This window comes from Microcaecilia unicolor, chromosome 10 (genome assembly GCF_901765095.1).
Source record: "Microcaecilia unicolor chromosome 10, aMicUni1.1, whole genome shotgun sequence".
Taxonomy (NCBI): Eukaryota; Metazoa; Chordata; class Amphibia; order Gymnophiona; family Siphonopidae; genus Microcaecilia; species Microcaecilia unicolor.
This window is the reverse complement of record NC_044040.1, coordinates 64,539,467-64,555,172: the sequence shown is the minus strand read 5'-3', so window position 1 is coordinate 64,555,172 and position 15,706 is coordinate 64,539,467. Positions and strand designations below refer to the sequence as shown.

General features: G+C 40.2%; 1 protein-coding gene across 3 annotated transcripts in view; it reads right to left on the bottom strand.

Moving 5' to 3' along the window:
• The window catches only part of NRCAM (neuronal cell adhesion molecule), a 231,993-nt gene that overhangs the window by 14,648 nt on the left and 201,639 nt on the right, over nucleotides 1-15,706 (bottom strand). For all 3 annotated transcript variants that reach the window (XM_030215841.1, XM_030215842.1, XM_030215843.1), the window contains 2 exons: nucleotides 3,319-3,450; nucleotides 1,763-1,841 (listed from right to left, as the gene is read on the bottom strand). In XM_030215841.1, coding sequence (XP_030071701.1) covers nucleotides 1,763-1,841; nucleotides 3,319-3,450 — 211 coding nt within the window. The remainder of the gene's footprint in view (nucleotides 1-1,762; nucleotides 1,842-3,318; nucleotides 3,451-15,706) is intronic.

The window sequence follows — 15,706 nt, the reverse complement described above, 5'->3', positions numbered from 1 at the left end:
CATCATGATGATGGCTTTACTTGTATCAGTAAGAAAAATGTGGAAAGACAACAGATTTATTACATTACTACATAAAAATCCAGTTTCCAACATCCCCTTGAAGAGATAGGACAAATCAACTACCCAAAATTATTACAATTATATAAAATGTTTAGACAAATGGAAAGCCAACAGAATTGTTACTCACTGAAATGGGTACTGATAGTTGACAGGGGACTCAGTATATGCCATGAAACTTTCCTAGAGGGACCATTTGGAACAAGGATCTCAAACTGATTGAGAATTCAGGTAATCCCCAATGAATATGCACTACATATAATCATCTACTAAGTAAATATCTTGTTTTAGTTACAACTGGTATCAATCAATATAGTAAGTATTACTCTCTGCTTGATGTATCAAAATCTCAAATTTACATAAAAATACCTTTCCACAATCTTAATCACACACTCCTCTCATTCACACCAATCTAATAAAACCATATATTAATATCCCTCTATCCCTAGAATTTCACAATCCAGCTGTTGTAATAAATAGACACTTGTACTTTATGAAGCCCTATAGTGCAGTTCATAAAACTTCAATGGATACCCCTCGACATATCTTCTAATTTGTAGTTGTTAATATATACATAACAGTATTAAGGATCTTCCTTCGATGGTACATGCCACTATAGATATTATTTCACAACCCTCCATTGCCCCATGTAAGCCGCATTGAGTCTGCCATGAGTGGGAAAGCGCGGGGTACAAATGTAACAACAAAAAATATTTATAGAATAAAGTCAGTTGCAAGTGCAATTTTATTTAATAATTGGCGCCAATTAGAGTTGCCAACAGTTAGGTTTGAGCAACATAAACAATACATACAAGGTAATTTTCCAAAAATATGGCAGAAGGCCTTAAAAGATTTACAAACAGGTAAGACTTCTGTGATATTCCATGCTGACAAGGGAGGTAGTACAGTGGTCCAAGATAAGGTCCAATATTTAAGAGAAGTGGAAAGACAATTAGGAGATATTGGGTTCTATCAACCTATAGAAGAAGATCCTACAAATGATTTTCAAGTTGAGGTGCATGTGATATTACAAAAAGCAAATCAACAAGGTATTATCAATAGTAAAGAGTATAAATATCTTAGTAGACAATTTCCAGCTGTCCCTCAATTGTATTTCATACCCAAGATTCATAAAAATGTAAAAGAACCCCCAGGACATCTGATTGTAAATGGATGGAGATCTCTATTGGAGCCCTTACCGCAGTTTCTAGATTACCATTTAGTCAGAAGTAGTTAAAATTCCTTCATGTGTAAAAGATTCTACTCATTTACTACAAATTTTGCAAAACATTAGAATAGAGGAAACTCATACAGTAACTTTGATTACTCTTTATGTGAATGCTTTATACTTTCATATCCCCCATAAAGCAACATTGTTGACATTGTAAGTAGTATACCATGTCATCCTTTGTATTGCTATTTTAATATTTTTACTGCTGTACTTGTATATTGTTTATGTTTGATTTATTCTTACTGTACACTGCCTTAAGTGAATTCCTTCAAAAGGGGGTAAATAAATCCTATCAAATAAAATTAAGGAGCTCAGTGTTTTTCTGAATATTCGGCCCTATATTTCTGAACATCGCTCTTTTGCATTATGTGAATAAATTTAATAAAGCTGTAAACTAGGAAACGAGTTGCTCTGGGTGCAAATCTTCATTGTGCCATCTACAAGTGGACAAGAAGGTTCATGGCAGGTACTCACCTGTATTCACCAAAAGTTCCATCATCCTCCTTCATAGGCTGTATTTCTGGATCAGCATGTGCATCTTCTTTTTCTTTTACTAAAAGTGGAATGTTGAAAGATTAACATAAGGGCCTTTTAATCCTCCCAATTAAGAGAAGCATGATATTTGTTTCCACATATTTAAGACAGCATAAGATCATTTTATATATGCCTAGTATAGTTTGAGATTATGGATGTGGCACACATCAGTTTATAATACACCTCTTACCTTGTATTTATGTTTATTAATTAATTAATTTGGATTTATTAACCACCTTTTTGAAGAGATTCACCCAAGGCGGTGTATTTTTTATTTATTTATTTTTTTGTTACATTTGTACCCCGCGCTTTCCCACTCATGGCAGGCTCAATGCGGCTTACATATTATAAACAGGTACTTATTTGTACCTGGGGCAATGGAGGGTTAAGTGACTTGCTCAGAGTCACAAGGAGCTGCCTGTGCCTGAAGTGGGAATCAAACTCAGATCCTCAGGACCAGAGTCCACCACCCTAACCACTAGGCCACTCCTCCACGTTAGCAGGTACAGTTAAAAAATGTATGCACAATTTTTGTAGGATTTGATGCTTATGTGTCTTTATAAAATAGATTTTAAATAGGACATTCCCTGCCCTATTAACCTTAGTGCCCTGTTATAAAAATTACCCTTGTATATATGAAACATAAGGGCCCTTTTCTAAGCTGTGTTAAGCAGTGAATGCAGTGTTTACCACTTAGTGAACAGTGGCATAAGACCACACTACTGTCTCCTGACTTCACTGTGGTAAGAATCCCACATTAGCTACACAACGGGAGAGTGGCCGTGATATGGGTGGGCAAAGAAGTGGCTGGCAATGACAGCTAGTAATAGATCATTAACATACACTGTCAGGATTGCCGATACTGTCCTGTGATACCAGCTTTAGATTCCCCCATCCCTCCTCCCGACAGTGACACTGGCTTCTGATCCCCCATCCCCCCATGAGATAAAGCCCCACCTCCCAAGTGCTTGACCCTTCCCCACTCCCCCTGGGACCTACCCTGGGTCTCCCTGGTGGCTCAGTGGTTCCCAAGCACAGCTGAACTCCTCTGCTGCTGCCTAGGACAGCACCAGGGAAACAAAATGGCCACCATGACCCCTAGTGGTCATCTTGCAATACTACCTCAGCAATGCAAGATGATCACAAGAAATCATGGCAGCCATCCCGAGTACTGTAAAATGGTAAAATTATGTAGGTTCCCTTCACTTCAGGACACAGTTGTAAATTAGGGGTCCTTTTACTAAGGCTCGATAACAGATATTGCATGTGCTAAATGACAAAATGCCCAAAGGAATATAGTGGGTGTCTTATCATTTAGCACATGCTAATTGTTAGCGCATACTAAATCTGTTAGCGCACCTTAGTATGAACCTGTCCAGGCAACAGAAATTTCTTTTCAAGTCATATAATAAATCCATCAAACTAAAATAGATTTAACTTTAAAAAAAACCCCACTTACATTTCTAATTTTATTCCTGAGTGCATGCACATCATACCTGGATATTTGCCACCTTTATTCCTTCTGACGAAACAAACAACCAGCAAGACTAAGATAAGAAGTGCCACAGCGCACATTAGACCAATGAACCATCCTTGAGTGGCAATGTCAACCTGTCGGCTTGCCATAGCTGCAAAATAAAACGAGAAAAGGGAAAATCAGAATGCAGGAATAAAATTACAATTTGTTTCTTTTCCTTGCTTAAAGAGTGGTAAGAAATACACTGCAATACATAAAAAATATGGTATTTATCAATCATGGGTGCTGAGTAGAGAAGCAACCATGTAAATCTCAAATTCATAAATATAAAAGAAAGGTTTCTCTAAAATCTGGTTGACTGTACCAATAATTGCTGCTGCTTGATGAAGACAGGATAACTCTTGAAAGCTTGTCAAATATATTTTAAGTTAGTCCTATGAAAAGGAGAAATGATTTAAAATAATTTGCCACTCATTTGGTTGGCAAATAAATCCCAGCTATGTAAATACTTCTAAATTCAAGTTTTTACTTGTAAAACAGGAATTGACAATTTGTCATCTTCTTAATATCAATCACATTAAGTTTTAGAATTGAAATCAGCTACAGAACAGATTTTCTGGCATTTAGATAGTTGAAACTGACTTAATTCAGAAATTAGTACCACTAATTAAGGAGTTGTTTTACTAAGCTGCAGAATTAAGTGGCTTTTTTTTTCAATATATGGTCATGACCTAATGTTAAATCAATCTATAACAGCTCAAATGTCTTTACCCCCAAATCCTATATATGGTGTTTTAAGTTGTGTGGGATTTCCTTGTGACTGCTCTGAATTATTATACGAGGAGGACTTTGCTGTCTGGCAAGACTATGGAGATGTGACTGAACTTAGCACTTTTTAGTGCCATTTGTTTGAGGTCTATTTTGCTTGTCTGGAATCAAATACATCTCCTCTACGGGCTGCTGTGACTCCATGATTTATATGGATTTTAGTTTTCACTTTTTCACTGAGACATTAGACACTCCCTGTACTCAAGAGGTTGTCGTGGTCACAATATTTAAGTTTTGACAGCTGCAAGCAATAATGAACATAAGAACATAAGAGTAGCCATATGGGGTCAGACCAATGGTCTATCTAGCCCCAGTATCCTGTTTTCCAAACAGTGGCCAAACAAGGTCACAAGTACCTGGCAGAAACCCAAATTGTGACAACACTCCATACTACAAATCCCAGGGCAAGCAGTTGCTTCCCATTTCTGTCTCAATAGCAGAGTATGGACTTTTCCTCTAGGAATTTGTCCAAACCATTTTTAAACCCAGATACCCTAACTGCTGTCACCACCTCCTCTGGCAAAGAGTTCCAGAGCTTAACTATTCATTGAATGAAAAAATATTTCCTCCTATTTGTTTTAAAAGTATTTCCATGTAACTTCCTCAAGTGTCCCCTAGTCTTTGTAGTTTTGGAACGAGTAAAAAAATCAATTTTCTTCTACTTGTTCTACACCACTCAGGATTTTGTAGAACCCAATCATATCTCCCATTGTTTCCAAGTTGAAGAGCCCTAACCTCTTTTCTTTGCACTGCTTCCAGTCTTTTTACATCTTTAGCAAGATACGGCCTCCAAAACTGAACACAATACTCCAAGTGGGACCTCACCAATGACTTGTAGAGGGGCATCAACAACTCCTTTCTTCTGTTGGTTATGCCCCTCTCTCTGCAGCCTAGCATCCTTCTAGCCATGGCCATCGCCTTGTTACACTGTTTCTTCACCTTCAGATCCTCAGACACCAACACCCCAAGGCCTCTCTCCTGATTCAAGCTTACTAATTTCTCCTCTCCTGTTCAGTATTTCTCTTTTGGGTTTCTGCACCCCAAGTGCATCACTCTACACTATATCTGTGTCTTTTGTGCTCTATATGTGCTATAAAAGCAAATTAAACATCTTATTTTCTCTTCTTGTTTTTATTCCCTTTTATAGCACGTATAGAGCACAAAAGACACAGATTTCAGCAGCACACATCAAGCAGCACTGAACTGGACTTTTAGTATTGAAGATAGTTTGTCCATCTACTATCTATATAGGCAGGTCAGGAAGGGTCAGGGCGATGATGGCAATTAGTTGATGTGCTTAATATAGTTTCCAAACTATCTGGTTTAAAGGCACATTGACGCACACTGAGCACTGCATATATAACATATTTTTTTTTAGATTATTTAGGAACAGATATCAGCCTATACTGGTGTTAACTGTACAGTTATTAAATTTTAACTGCCAGGTCCTCGACCATTCTTCTAAGGTTCGGAGGTCCCTTCTCATCATTTCTACTCCCTCCAGGGTATCCACTCTATTGGCTATTTTTGTGTCATCCGCAAAAAAGCACACCTTTCTTTCCAACCCTTCAGCAATATCTCCCACAAATACATTAAACAAAATAGGCCCCAGCACCGACCCCTGAGAAACTCCACTGCTCACCTTTCTTTCCTCCGAGCGGATTCCATTTACCACCACCCTCTGCTGCCTGTTGGTCAACCAGTTTCTTATCCAGTTCACCACTTTCGGTCCTAAGTTCAACCCTTTCAGCTTATTCACGAGTCTTCTCTGGGGGACCGCATCAAAGGCTTTGCTGAATTCCAAGTAGATTACATCTAGCGCACATCCTTCATCCAGTTCCTTGGTCACCCAGTCAAAGAAGTCAAGAAGATTCGTTTGGCAGGATTTTCCTTTGGTAAAGCCATGTTGCCTCAGGTCCTGTAACCCGTCGGCTTCTAGAAAGTTAACTAGCCTTTCTTTCAGCGACTCCATTATTTTTCCTACCACCGACTTGAGGCTTACCGGTCTGTAGTTTCCCACTTCTTCTCTGTCTCCACTTTTGTGAAGAGGGACCACATCCGCTCGTATCATATTCAAAAATCAATTCCTTCCCCCAACCCCACCCACAAAAACTAAACCGCTTTGATTCTGAAATTCTAGGCTGAAGTCATGGACTGTCAGCATATCAATAACTTCTATCAATTCAGCACACAACTAGATGATCTACTACAAAAAAAAGATATGGGTTCTTTATTCAGCTGCCAGCGATCAGCGTTTTGCTGTTTGCTGCTGGTGTTAAACCTGGAACTTCATGCCAGGCCATGTCTGGGCAGTGGCATTAAATTTCTGGGATCGTGAAGCCAGCTAAGCATAGCTGGTTAAGTGTGATAATCAGCATATAACTGGCTACAGATTACCACATAAAGACTGGACTAACGTTTATGTGGTCCTATCTATGCGGTTAACCTGGCTAGTTAAATGCTGAATATTGGCACCCTAACCAGCCCGGTGCTGACTCCAGTTTCAGCAGCACTAACTAGTTAAGTACCTCTGAAAATGACTGGTTAGCCCCAAACAGGCGATTTAACTGGTTAAATCACTTTGAATATCAACCCAATAGTGGCTATTGCAATAAAGGTCACAAAATACACGTGGAGGGGCATAATCGAACGTTGCCAGAGAAATAGATCTTGGCGGTGGCACAATAGCTGGGCGGAACCGTATTATCGAAAAAGATGGCCGGCCATCTTTTTTTCCGATAATACGGTTTAGCCCGGCTAAATGCCAGAGTTCGCCAGGTTTGAGATCGCCGGTTTTGTTTTTCAGCCATAATGGAAAAAAATGCCAGCCATCTCAAACCCGGCGAAATACAAGGCATTTGGTCATGGGAGGAGCCAGCATTTGTAATGCACTGGTCCCCCTGACATGCCAGGACACCAACCGGGGCACCCTAGGGGGCACTTCTAAAAATGTTTAAAAAATACAAAAAAAAGCTCCCAGGTGCATAGCTCCCTTACCTTGGGTGCTGAGCCCCCCTAAATCCCCCCCAAACCCACTCCCCACATCTCTACACCATTACCATAGCACTTATGGGTGAAGGAGGGCACCTACATGTGGGTACAGTGGGTGTTGGGGGGGGGTTTGGAAGGCTTAACATTTACCACCACAAATGTAACAGGTAGGGGGGGATGGACGTGGGTCTGCCTGCCTGAAGTGCACTGCACCCATTAAAAACTGCTCCAGGGACTTGCATACTGCTCTCAGAGAGCTGGGTATGACATTTGAGGCTGGCATACAGGCTGGTAAAAAAAGGTTTTGATTTGTATTTTTTTAGTGTGGGAGGGGGTTGGTGACCACTGGGGGAGTACGGGGAGCTCATCCCCCATTCCCTCCGGTGGTCATCTGGTCAGTTGGGGCACCTTTTTGAGGCTTGGCCGTGAAAATAAAAGGACCAAGTAAACCCGACAAAATACTGCTTAACGCCACTTTTTTTCCATTATCAGCGAAAGCCGGCCATCTGATGGCCACGCTCATGCCCGCCCATGTCCCGCCTTCGCTACGCCGCCGACACGCACCTTGAACTTTCGCCGGCGAGGCGACGGGAAAGCAGCGATGCTGTCAAAAAAGCCGCTTTCGATTATACCGATTTCGCCGCTTTTGAGAGATTGCCAGCCATCTCCCGATTTATGTTGGGAAATGGCAGACGATCACTTTCGAAAATAAGCCTGAACTTCACTTAAAAGGAGTATAATTAATGAAACAGATGCATGACTGTAGAAAGTTACAATATTAGATGGCATGAAATTAGGGCAGTTAACTGCAAGTCTGAATAAAAAAAGAATAAACGCATTACTTGTTTGCACTCTGAGAATACTTGTTCAGGAAATTCCTTGAAACCTCAGGCACACTATTAGGCATTCAAGGGAGAAACACAACATGATAAAATCTGGTTACTTAGATATTCAGGAGTCTGTCTAGCTATGAAAAATCCATTTTCTCCTGGCCAGTACTGACAATCATTAGTATTTTAATAACTTACTCAAACTGTGCAAAGATGCTAACCTACTTATGGCTGTAGTCATTGTTTCATAGGACACACATTCCCAAATTAAAATAAAGCTTTACAATGAAGTCTGGCAAATTTAACCTATAGGGATGGGCGAACTGAACCTGTGGAGAAATCATGGAGACTTTACTCATCCACATGGGTTTTCCATATGTTACGCATGGTGGTTTCTGGGGCCACTCAAATTGAAACTTCCATTCTGGGATATTTTCATGCTAAACAATAAGACGCCCATTATATTCCTATGGACGTTTTAGTGTTTAATGTGCACTAATCATTAGCGCATGCTAAATCCACTAGTGTGCCTTAGTAAATGGGGCCCCAAGTGTTCTAGTGCATAACTGCAAAAGGGGCATTCACATGGAAAGGATATGGGCAGGTCATGGGAGATCTGACTATTTAAGTGTGTACTTTATTTAATACTGTCAATTACGTGTCAACTGCAACATTTAGGTGCACCCATTATACCTGCCATAAAGCAAGCATATGTCATGATGCCTAATTTAGGTACCTAATTGCTGATGTATGCTAGTATTCTATAATGCATAAAGGACTAGGTTCTATATATCATGCCTAACAAATCGGCGCCAAAATGAAATTTGCCTAAGCATATTCTATAAAGTACATAAAGTACATCTTAATTTAAGTGTGCTTTATAGAATAAGCCTAAATTTCTATGTGGTACATAGAACACGCCGAGTGCTGCTCCGCGCGACTAAATTTAGTCAAGGATAGTTACGCCAAGTAAACCTAGGTGGTAAATCCCAATGCCTAAATTATGAGTGGAGCTTGTGTATTCTATAACAATGCACATAGATTTTAGAAATGTCCAGGACTCGCCCATTCCATGCCCATGACCACGCCCACTTTTCAACTAAGTGACTTAGAATTTACATGCACCATGTTACAGAATACGCTTAATTCTGCATGTAAATTCTCATTAATGCCAACTAGTGCTAATTGGTTGTTAACATCCAACTGTCAGCACTGATTAGCTTGTTAACCAATTAGTTTATGCGCATTGTTATAGAATATGGTTCGATTCAATGCAGAAATCTCAGTGCGATATATAGAATCCTGGGTAAGTGCACACATTTGCTGTTAAAAAATATCAACTTAGTACATCACGAGACTGGGAGACTGGGCGTCTAAATGGCAGATTATGTTTAATGTGAGCAAGTGCAAAGTGATGCATGTGGGAAAGAGGAACCTGAATTATAACTACGTAATGCAAGGTTCCACGTTAGGAGTCACCGTCCAAGAAAGGGATCTAGGCGTCATTATTGATAATGCATTAAAACCCTCTGCTCATTGTGCTGTGGCAGCTAAGAAAGCAAATAGAATGTTAGGTATTATTAGGAATTTTATTTATTTACTAGTAAAAAAAGGCCCGTTTCTGGAGCCAATGAAACGGGCGCTAGCAAGGCTTTCCTCTGGCCCCCCCACCCAATGCACCTTCGTTGTTAGTGACGGCATTGTGCCGCCGTGGTCGCCATCTATTTGTGACTCTGGCCCCCCACCCAACGCACCTTTGTCATCAGTGACGCCATTGCGCCGCCCTGGCCGCCGTCGATGTGAGTGAATTGCTCCGCCCTCAACGCCATAACGTTTGACGTGAGGGCGGGGCCCCGAGACTGTGTTTTTCGTGGCTTCAGAGCTTCGAACTTACAAACCTTGGCTTCAGTGACGTCAGACAATAGAACGTTGAGGGTGAGTTTTATATATATAGATTTTATTTATTTATTGCATTTGTATCCCACATTTTCCCACCTATTTGCAGGCTCAATGTGGCTTACAGAGTCTTGTTATGGCTTTGTCATTTCAGGATGTCAGATACAGTTAGTGATGTAAAACTATTAAAAAAGGGAAAGAAGAAAATATTTAGGCGGATAGGTATAGAAAGTAGACTTTCATAACTGGGTGGGCTGGCGAGGTGATTTAATAAGGTTATGGGTTCTCTTTGCAGGCCTTGTTGAAGAGATGTGTCTTCAGAGATTTACGAAAGTTGGTTATTTCGTCAATAGTTTTCAAGGTAGTGGGTAATGGAATGGAAAACAAAAATGAGGATGTTATAATGCCTTTGTATCGCTCCATGGTGTGACTGCACCTCAAATACTGTGTTCAATTCTGGTCGCCGCATCTCAAAAACGATATAGTGGAATTAGAAAAGGTACAGAGAAGGGCGACAAAAATGTTAAAGGGGATGGGACGACTTCCCTATGAGGAAAGGCTGAAGCATCTAGGGCTCTTCAGCTTGGAGAAAAGACTGCTGAGGGGAGATATGATAGAGGTCTATAAAATAATGAGTGGAGTGGAACAGGTAGATGTGAATTGCTTGTTTACTCTTTCCAAAAATACTAGGACTAGGGGGCATGCGATGAAGCTACAAAGTAGTAAATTTAAAATGAATTGGGGAAATTTTTCTTCACTCAACGTGTAATTAAACTCTAGAATTTGTTGCCGGAGAATGTGGTTAGAGCAGTTAGCTTAGCTGGGTTTAAAAAAGGTTTGGACGGCTTCCTAAAGGAAAAGTCCATAGACTATTATTAAAATGATTTGGGGAAAATACACTGCTTATTTCTGAGATAAGCAGCATAAAATGCATTGAACTTTTTTGGGATCTTGCCAGGTATTTGTGACCTGGATAGGCCACTGTTGGAAACAGGATGCTGGACTTGATGGACCCTTTGTCTGTCCCAGTGTGGCAATACTTATGTACTTACGTATACCTAGATTTTGGGAACAAAACTTTTAGTGCCCTTATCCCCAGATTCTATATAGGTTGCTCAATGTTAGGCGCAGATCCCAGATGCATGCATAAACTAATTTGTCAATTTGGCACTAATAATCAATTTGGAGTTGACTGGCACTTAATTGGGCAGTAATTAAGAATTACATGTGCATTTACCCTGTGCACTATTCTATAACATCTGAGCCTAATCTTCACAGCATTCAACTCAAAAGGGGCATAGCTATGGGAGATGGGTAGATCAAGGGGCGTTCCCAGAGGTTAGTACCAGTTAGTGACATTTAAAGCCAATTAGAACCAATTGTAGACAATAATTTAACACTAATTTGCATTTCATTATTAAGTTGCACGTGCAACTGAATTATATTATTATTGTTGATTGTGTTGTTATGCTTCATGTTGTATGACTTGTATTGTTTTATTTTAATTAGTATGTACTTTTGTTCCCCATTTAGAATTTTTACATAATGCAAGTTAGAAATCAATTTCATTATTTTATTACATTGTATGATTATTAACGGACTTCATTCCATAAATTGAACATAGAAATTTGTACACTAGTCACAAATTTGGGTGTGCAACTTTATAGAATTAAGGGGTAAGGAACTAATAATCTTAATAAATTATTAGGCTTCATGTTATAGAATAATATTATATCTGTGCCTAAGTTGGGTGCTGGCTTTACACCAGGTTTTAGCAGGTGTAAATCCAGCACCCAACATTACTTGTGAGATCTGTGCAAAGCTAGTATTCTGCAAAGGCTTTACAGAATACTAGCTTAGCACGGATATGTTCAGTGCCTAACTTTAGGCAGCATTAACTGAATTCAGCCTTTAGTACCTATATTGAGGCTCCTAGTTAGAGAATTATCCCATATGAATAAAAGCTAGTGAAAATCCAGTAGAAACCACAAGAAGGACTTCAGTTTCCTCACTTTAATTCTACCCTGAGAGGAAATGAAGAGGTTTATGAAGAATATTTTTTCTAAAAATATTTAAAACCATGGTATTCTTCTCCTACATTTCTCTGTTGCAAAGGTTTTGTCTGATTTGAACCTGTGCATACAAAATGCATATCTCTGTACTATGCAAAGTGAAGTGCAGTGCTTTCTATGATGATTCATATAACAAATTATACAGCAGGCCATTTGCAATTTGCCATGTAATAATTCTTTTCATTGGACAAACACAAAGATGTAGTATAGGAGCCCAATATTTAGACCTCAGTAGTTAGCCCGGCTAACTCCCGCAGTTGGCATTGAGCCCGAATATTCAATGCCGGGCCATTTCCATTGACAGGCGTTGAATATTATTTTTGGCCGGTTCAAACATAACCAGCCGAGCCAATATTCAGCACTAGCCGGTGAAGTTTGAATCAGCCAAAGATAGGCCTGGCATTCCTGCAGTCAAATATGGCTGCCAAACTCAATTTAAAAATCGGCGTGAATTTTCAGCGGGTCATGGCTGGCCATGTCCTATTGAAAATTTGCATATAGCCAGTTATGAGACATTTAACCAGTCAGGTGGCGATCCTGGCAGTTAAATGCTTTTGAATATTGGGGGGGGGGGGGGGGGGGGGGGGGGGGGAGAGACTTTTCAAGACCACACACATCTTTTTTTCAGATATAACTCATGTGTTGCATCATATCTGAGGAAGGGTCCTACGTGATCTTCAAGCCACAATAAATTGTTTTTTTGTTTTTATTTTTGGCCCAATAAAATGTAGTTTTTGAGGGACCAGTAGAATTATTACAATTCTACACTGCTGCCTTTACGGAAAGGAAAACAAAACAAAACAAAACAACACAACAAGGACTTTAACATACAGCTTAACTTGGTGATAACACAGACTTAGGGTGTATTTATCAATGCAGGCTATCATTAAGACATGTTATTTAACCTTAACTCGTGCTATTCACCACAGGTCCCGTTTTATGCAATAAGACCTAGTAACTAATAACTAGGGTTAATGGTAAAACAACATAACAGTAGCCCTCGTTGATAACTATGCCCTTTAACTGTCAAACTGGTAGGAACGTGTGGGTAAACAGCTTGCATTTTTAATTAGCAAATCTGAACAAAAGTACTTGTGTAATAGCTACATGTAATTTTATATCAATTATTTTTACCAGCATGATTGTTAGAATCAATTCATGTTTTGGAAACAATCCAAAATAGTTAAGTATTAAACATTTCATTAGCATATAATAAGACACACATAATAAGTATAGCATGTAAAACTAGACAGAAAACAAGCACATGCCACAGAGTACATAGTCACAAAGGTATAGATGAAAGCCAGCAGTTTCTTGGATTCTCTGTCTTATTTCTAAAGTGTATTACTTAACTTCACACCACAGTTCCTGTTTACTTTAAACATTTCATGCTGCAAAGCTTTTTAAATCCGGCTGCATATCGAAGCTGCTAATAGTGTGCTAATTAATTAGACTGATTGAAAACCACAAATTAAGAAGCAAACGTCTGGTGCTCAGGTATCATGCTTGAGGGACTATTTTCGTCCAAATGGTAACATCATGCATTATACAAGGGCACTGTCTAGTAAGATATCTTTGGTCTCTATCACCCCCATCTCTTATCCCCCTCTCTAAGCAGCCAGACTTTCACACAGCATGGAAAAGACTTCTGCAAATTAAGGTCATTCCCTGACAAAGCTGGGAAAAAAACGTCAAAGTAGCCAAAATTCACAACAGAGCACAAGTAGGTAAATCTGATCCTTGACTGCTGCAATAGGTCAGTTGTGATTTACAGAATATTTACAATGAATATACATAAGATGCATTTGCATCCAATGGAGGAAATGCAAGCATAATACATCTTATGCATATTCAGAGCAGATATCTCAAAAATCAAACTGGCTAGTAACACTTTAGGATCGGAGTTGCCAACCTCTGCAATAGAATATAAGCACACCAAGCTATGTAAACTGTTCTATCACTAATTCACAAGTACACTACTCTCACTATTTTGTTTTCTGAAGATCTATTAGTACAAGACCACCTTGTGGCAAAATCCTTTTCCAAACCAACACTGAATGTACAGATATATTTTTATTTTATAAAAACTTACAGGAAATCTAACAATATGTTCAATAATATTTTGAACACATGTACATTAAAAAAAAACATTTCAAAATGTGGAAAGCAATCTAGAATCTTACCATACTTCTCCAATAAAGCATCTTCTTTTCTTTGCTATACTGTTTCATAAACACATTATTTTAATCATCATTTTGGGCTTCTTGATACATGTTTGTATTTTTGTAATTCATAATATTAAGCAAGAAAAGTATAATCTTCGTGGCACTCCATGGTACACTTTGCTTGAAATGAAGAGTAGTGACTTGGTATTCATTCTTAGTCCTCAAGGGGAACCAATGAGTCAGGTTTTCAGGATATCTTTATTGCATTATGCGAGAGATTTTCATGCCTACTACCTCTAGTGTGTGTAAATCTTACTCATGCATATTCATGAGCGATATCCTGAAAACCTCACCTGTTGGCAGCTCTCAAGATCTGGGTGTGATGGGCACTGGAGTAAAGTAACAAATAGCAAAAGCTACAACTTTCTACCATTAACTCACATGGACTAATAAGTCACCCTGAGCACAGTCAATGACTAATTTGTTACTTCCTCCTGGGATACCTACAAACACTTTCTTGCACTTTTTTATAAGGAAACTGACATTCCTCCAAAGCCTAGGAAAGGAAATGTTGCACTAAACTATAAACCAAAGAAGGTTGATGCTGACCTTAACCACTGTGTAGTTTATTATATACTAGTAAAAAAGGCCCGTTTCTGACTCAAATGAAACGGGCGCTAGCAAGGTTTTCCTCGGAGTGTGTATGTTTGGGAGAGTGTATGTGAGAGTGACTGTTTGAGAGTCAGAGTGAAAGTGTGAGTCCAATCCATGCTCCTCTGTCACCTGGCCCCTCCATTCATCCCTATCCAGCAATTCCCCTCTCTGCCTGAGGCCTGCCCTGCAATCCATATCCATCCATGCCCATCTGTCCCCTCCATTCATCCCTATCCAGCAATTCCCCTCTCCCTGAGTCCTGCCCTTCCAATCCATGCCCATCCATGCTCCTCTGTCACCTGGCCCCTCCATTTTTCCCTATCCAGCATTTCCCCTCTCTGCCTGAGGCCTGCCCTGCAATCCATATCCATCCATGCCCATCTGTCCCCTCCATTCATCCCTATCCAGCAATTCCCCTCTCCCTGAGTCCTGCCCTTCCAATCCATGCCCATCCATGCTCCTCTGTCACCTGGCCCCTCAATTTTTCCCTATCCAGCATTTCCCCTCTCTGCCTGAGGCCTGCCCTGCAATCCATATCCATCCATGCCCATCTGTCCCCTCCATTCATCCCTATCCAGCAATTCCCCTCTCCCTGAGTCCTGCCCTTCCAATCCATGCTCATCTGTCACCTGGCCCCTCCATTTTTCCCTATCCAGCATTTCCCCTCTCTGCCTGAGGCCTGCCCTGCAATCCATATCCATCCATGCCCATCTGTCCCCTCCATTCATCCCTATCCAGCAATTCCCCTCTCCCTGAGTCCTGCCCTTCCAATCCATGCCCATCCATGCTCATCTGTCACCTGGCCCCTCCATTTTTCCCTATCCAGCATTTCCCCTCTCTGCCTGAGGCCTGCCCTGCAATCCATATCCATCCATGCCCATCTGTCCCCTCCATTCATCCCTATCCAGCAATTCCCCTCTCCCTGAGTCCTGCCCTTCCAATCCATGCTCATCCATGCTCATCTGTCACCT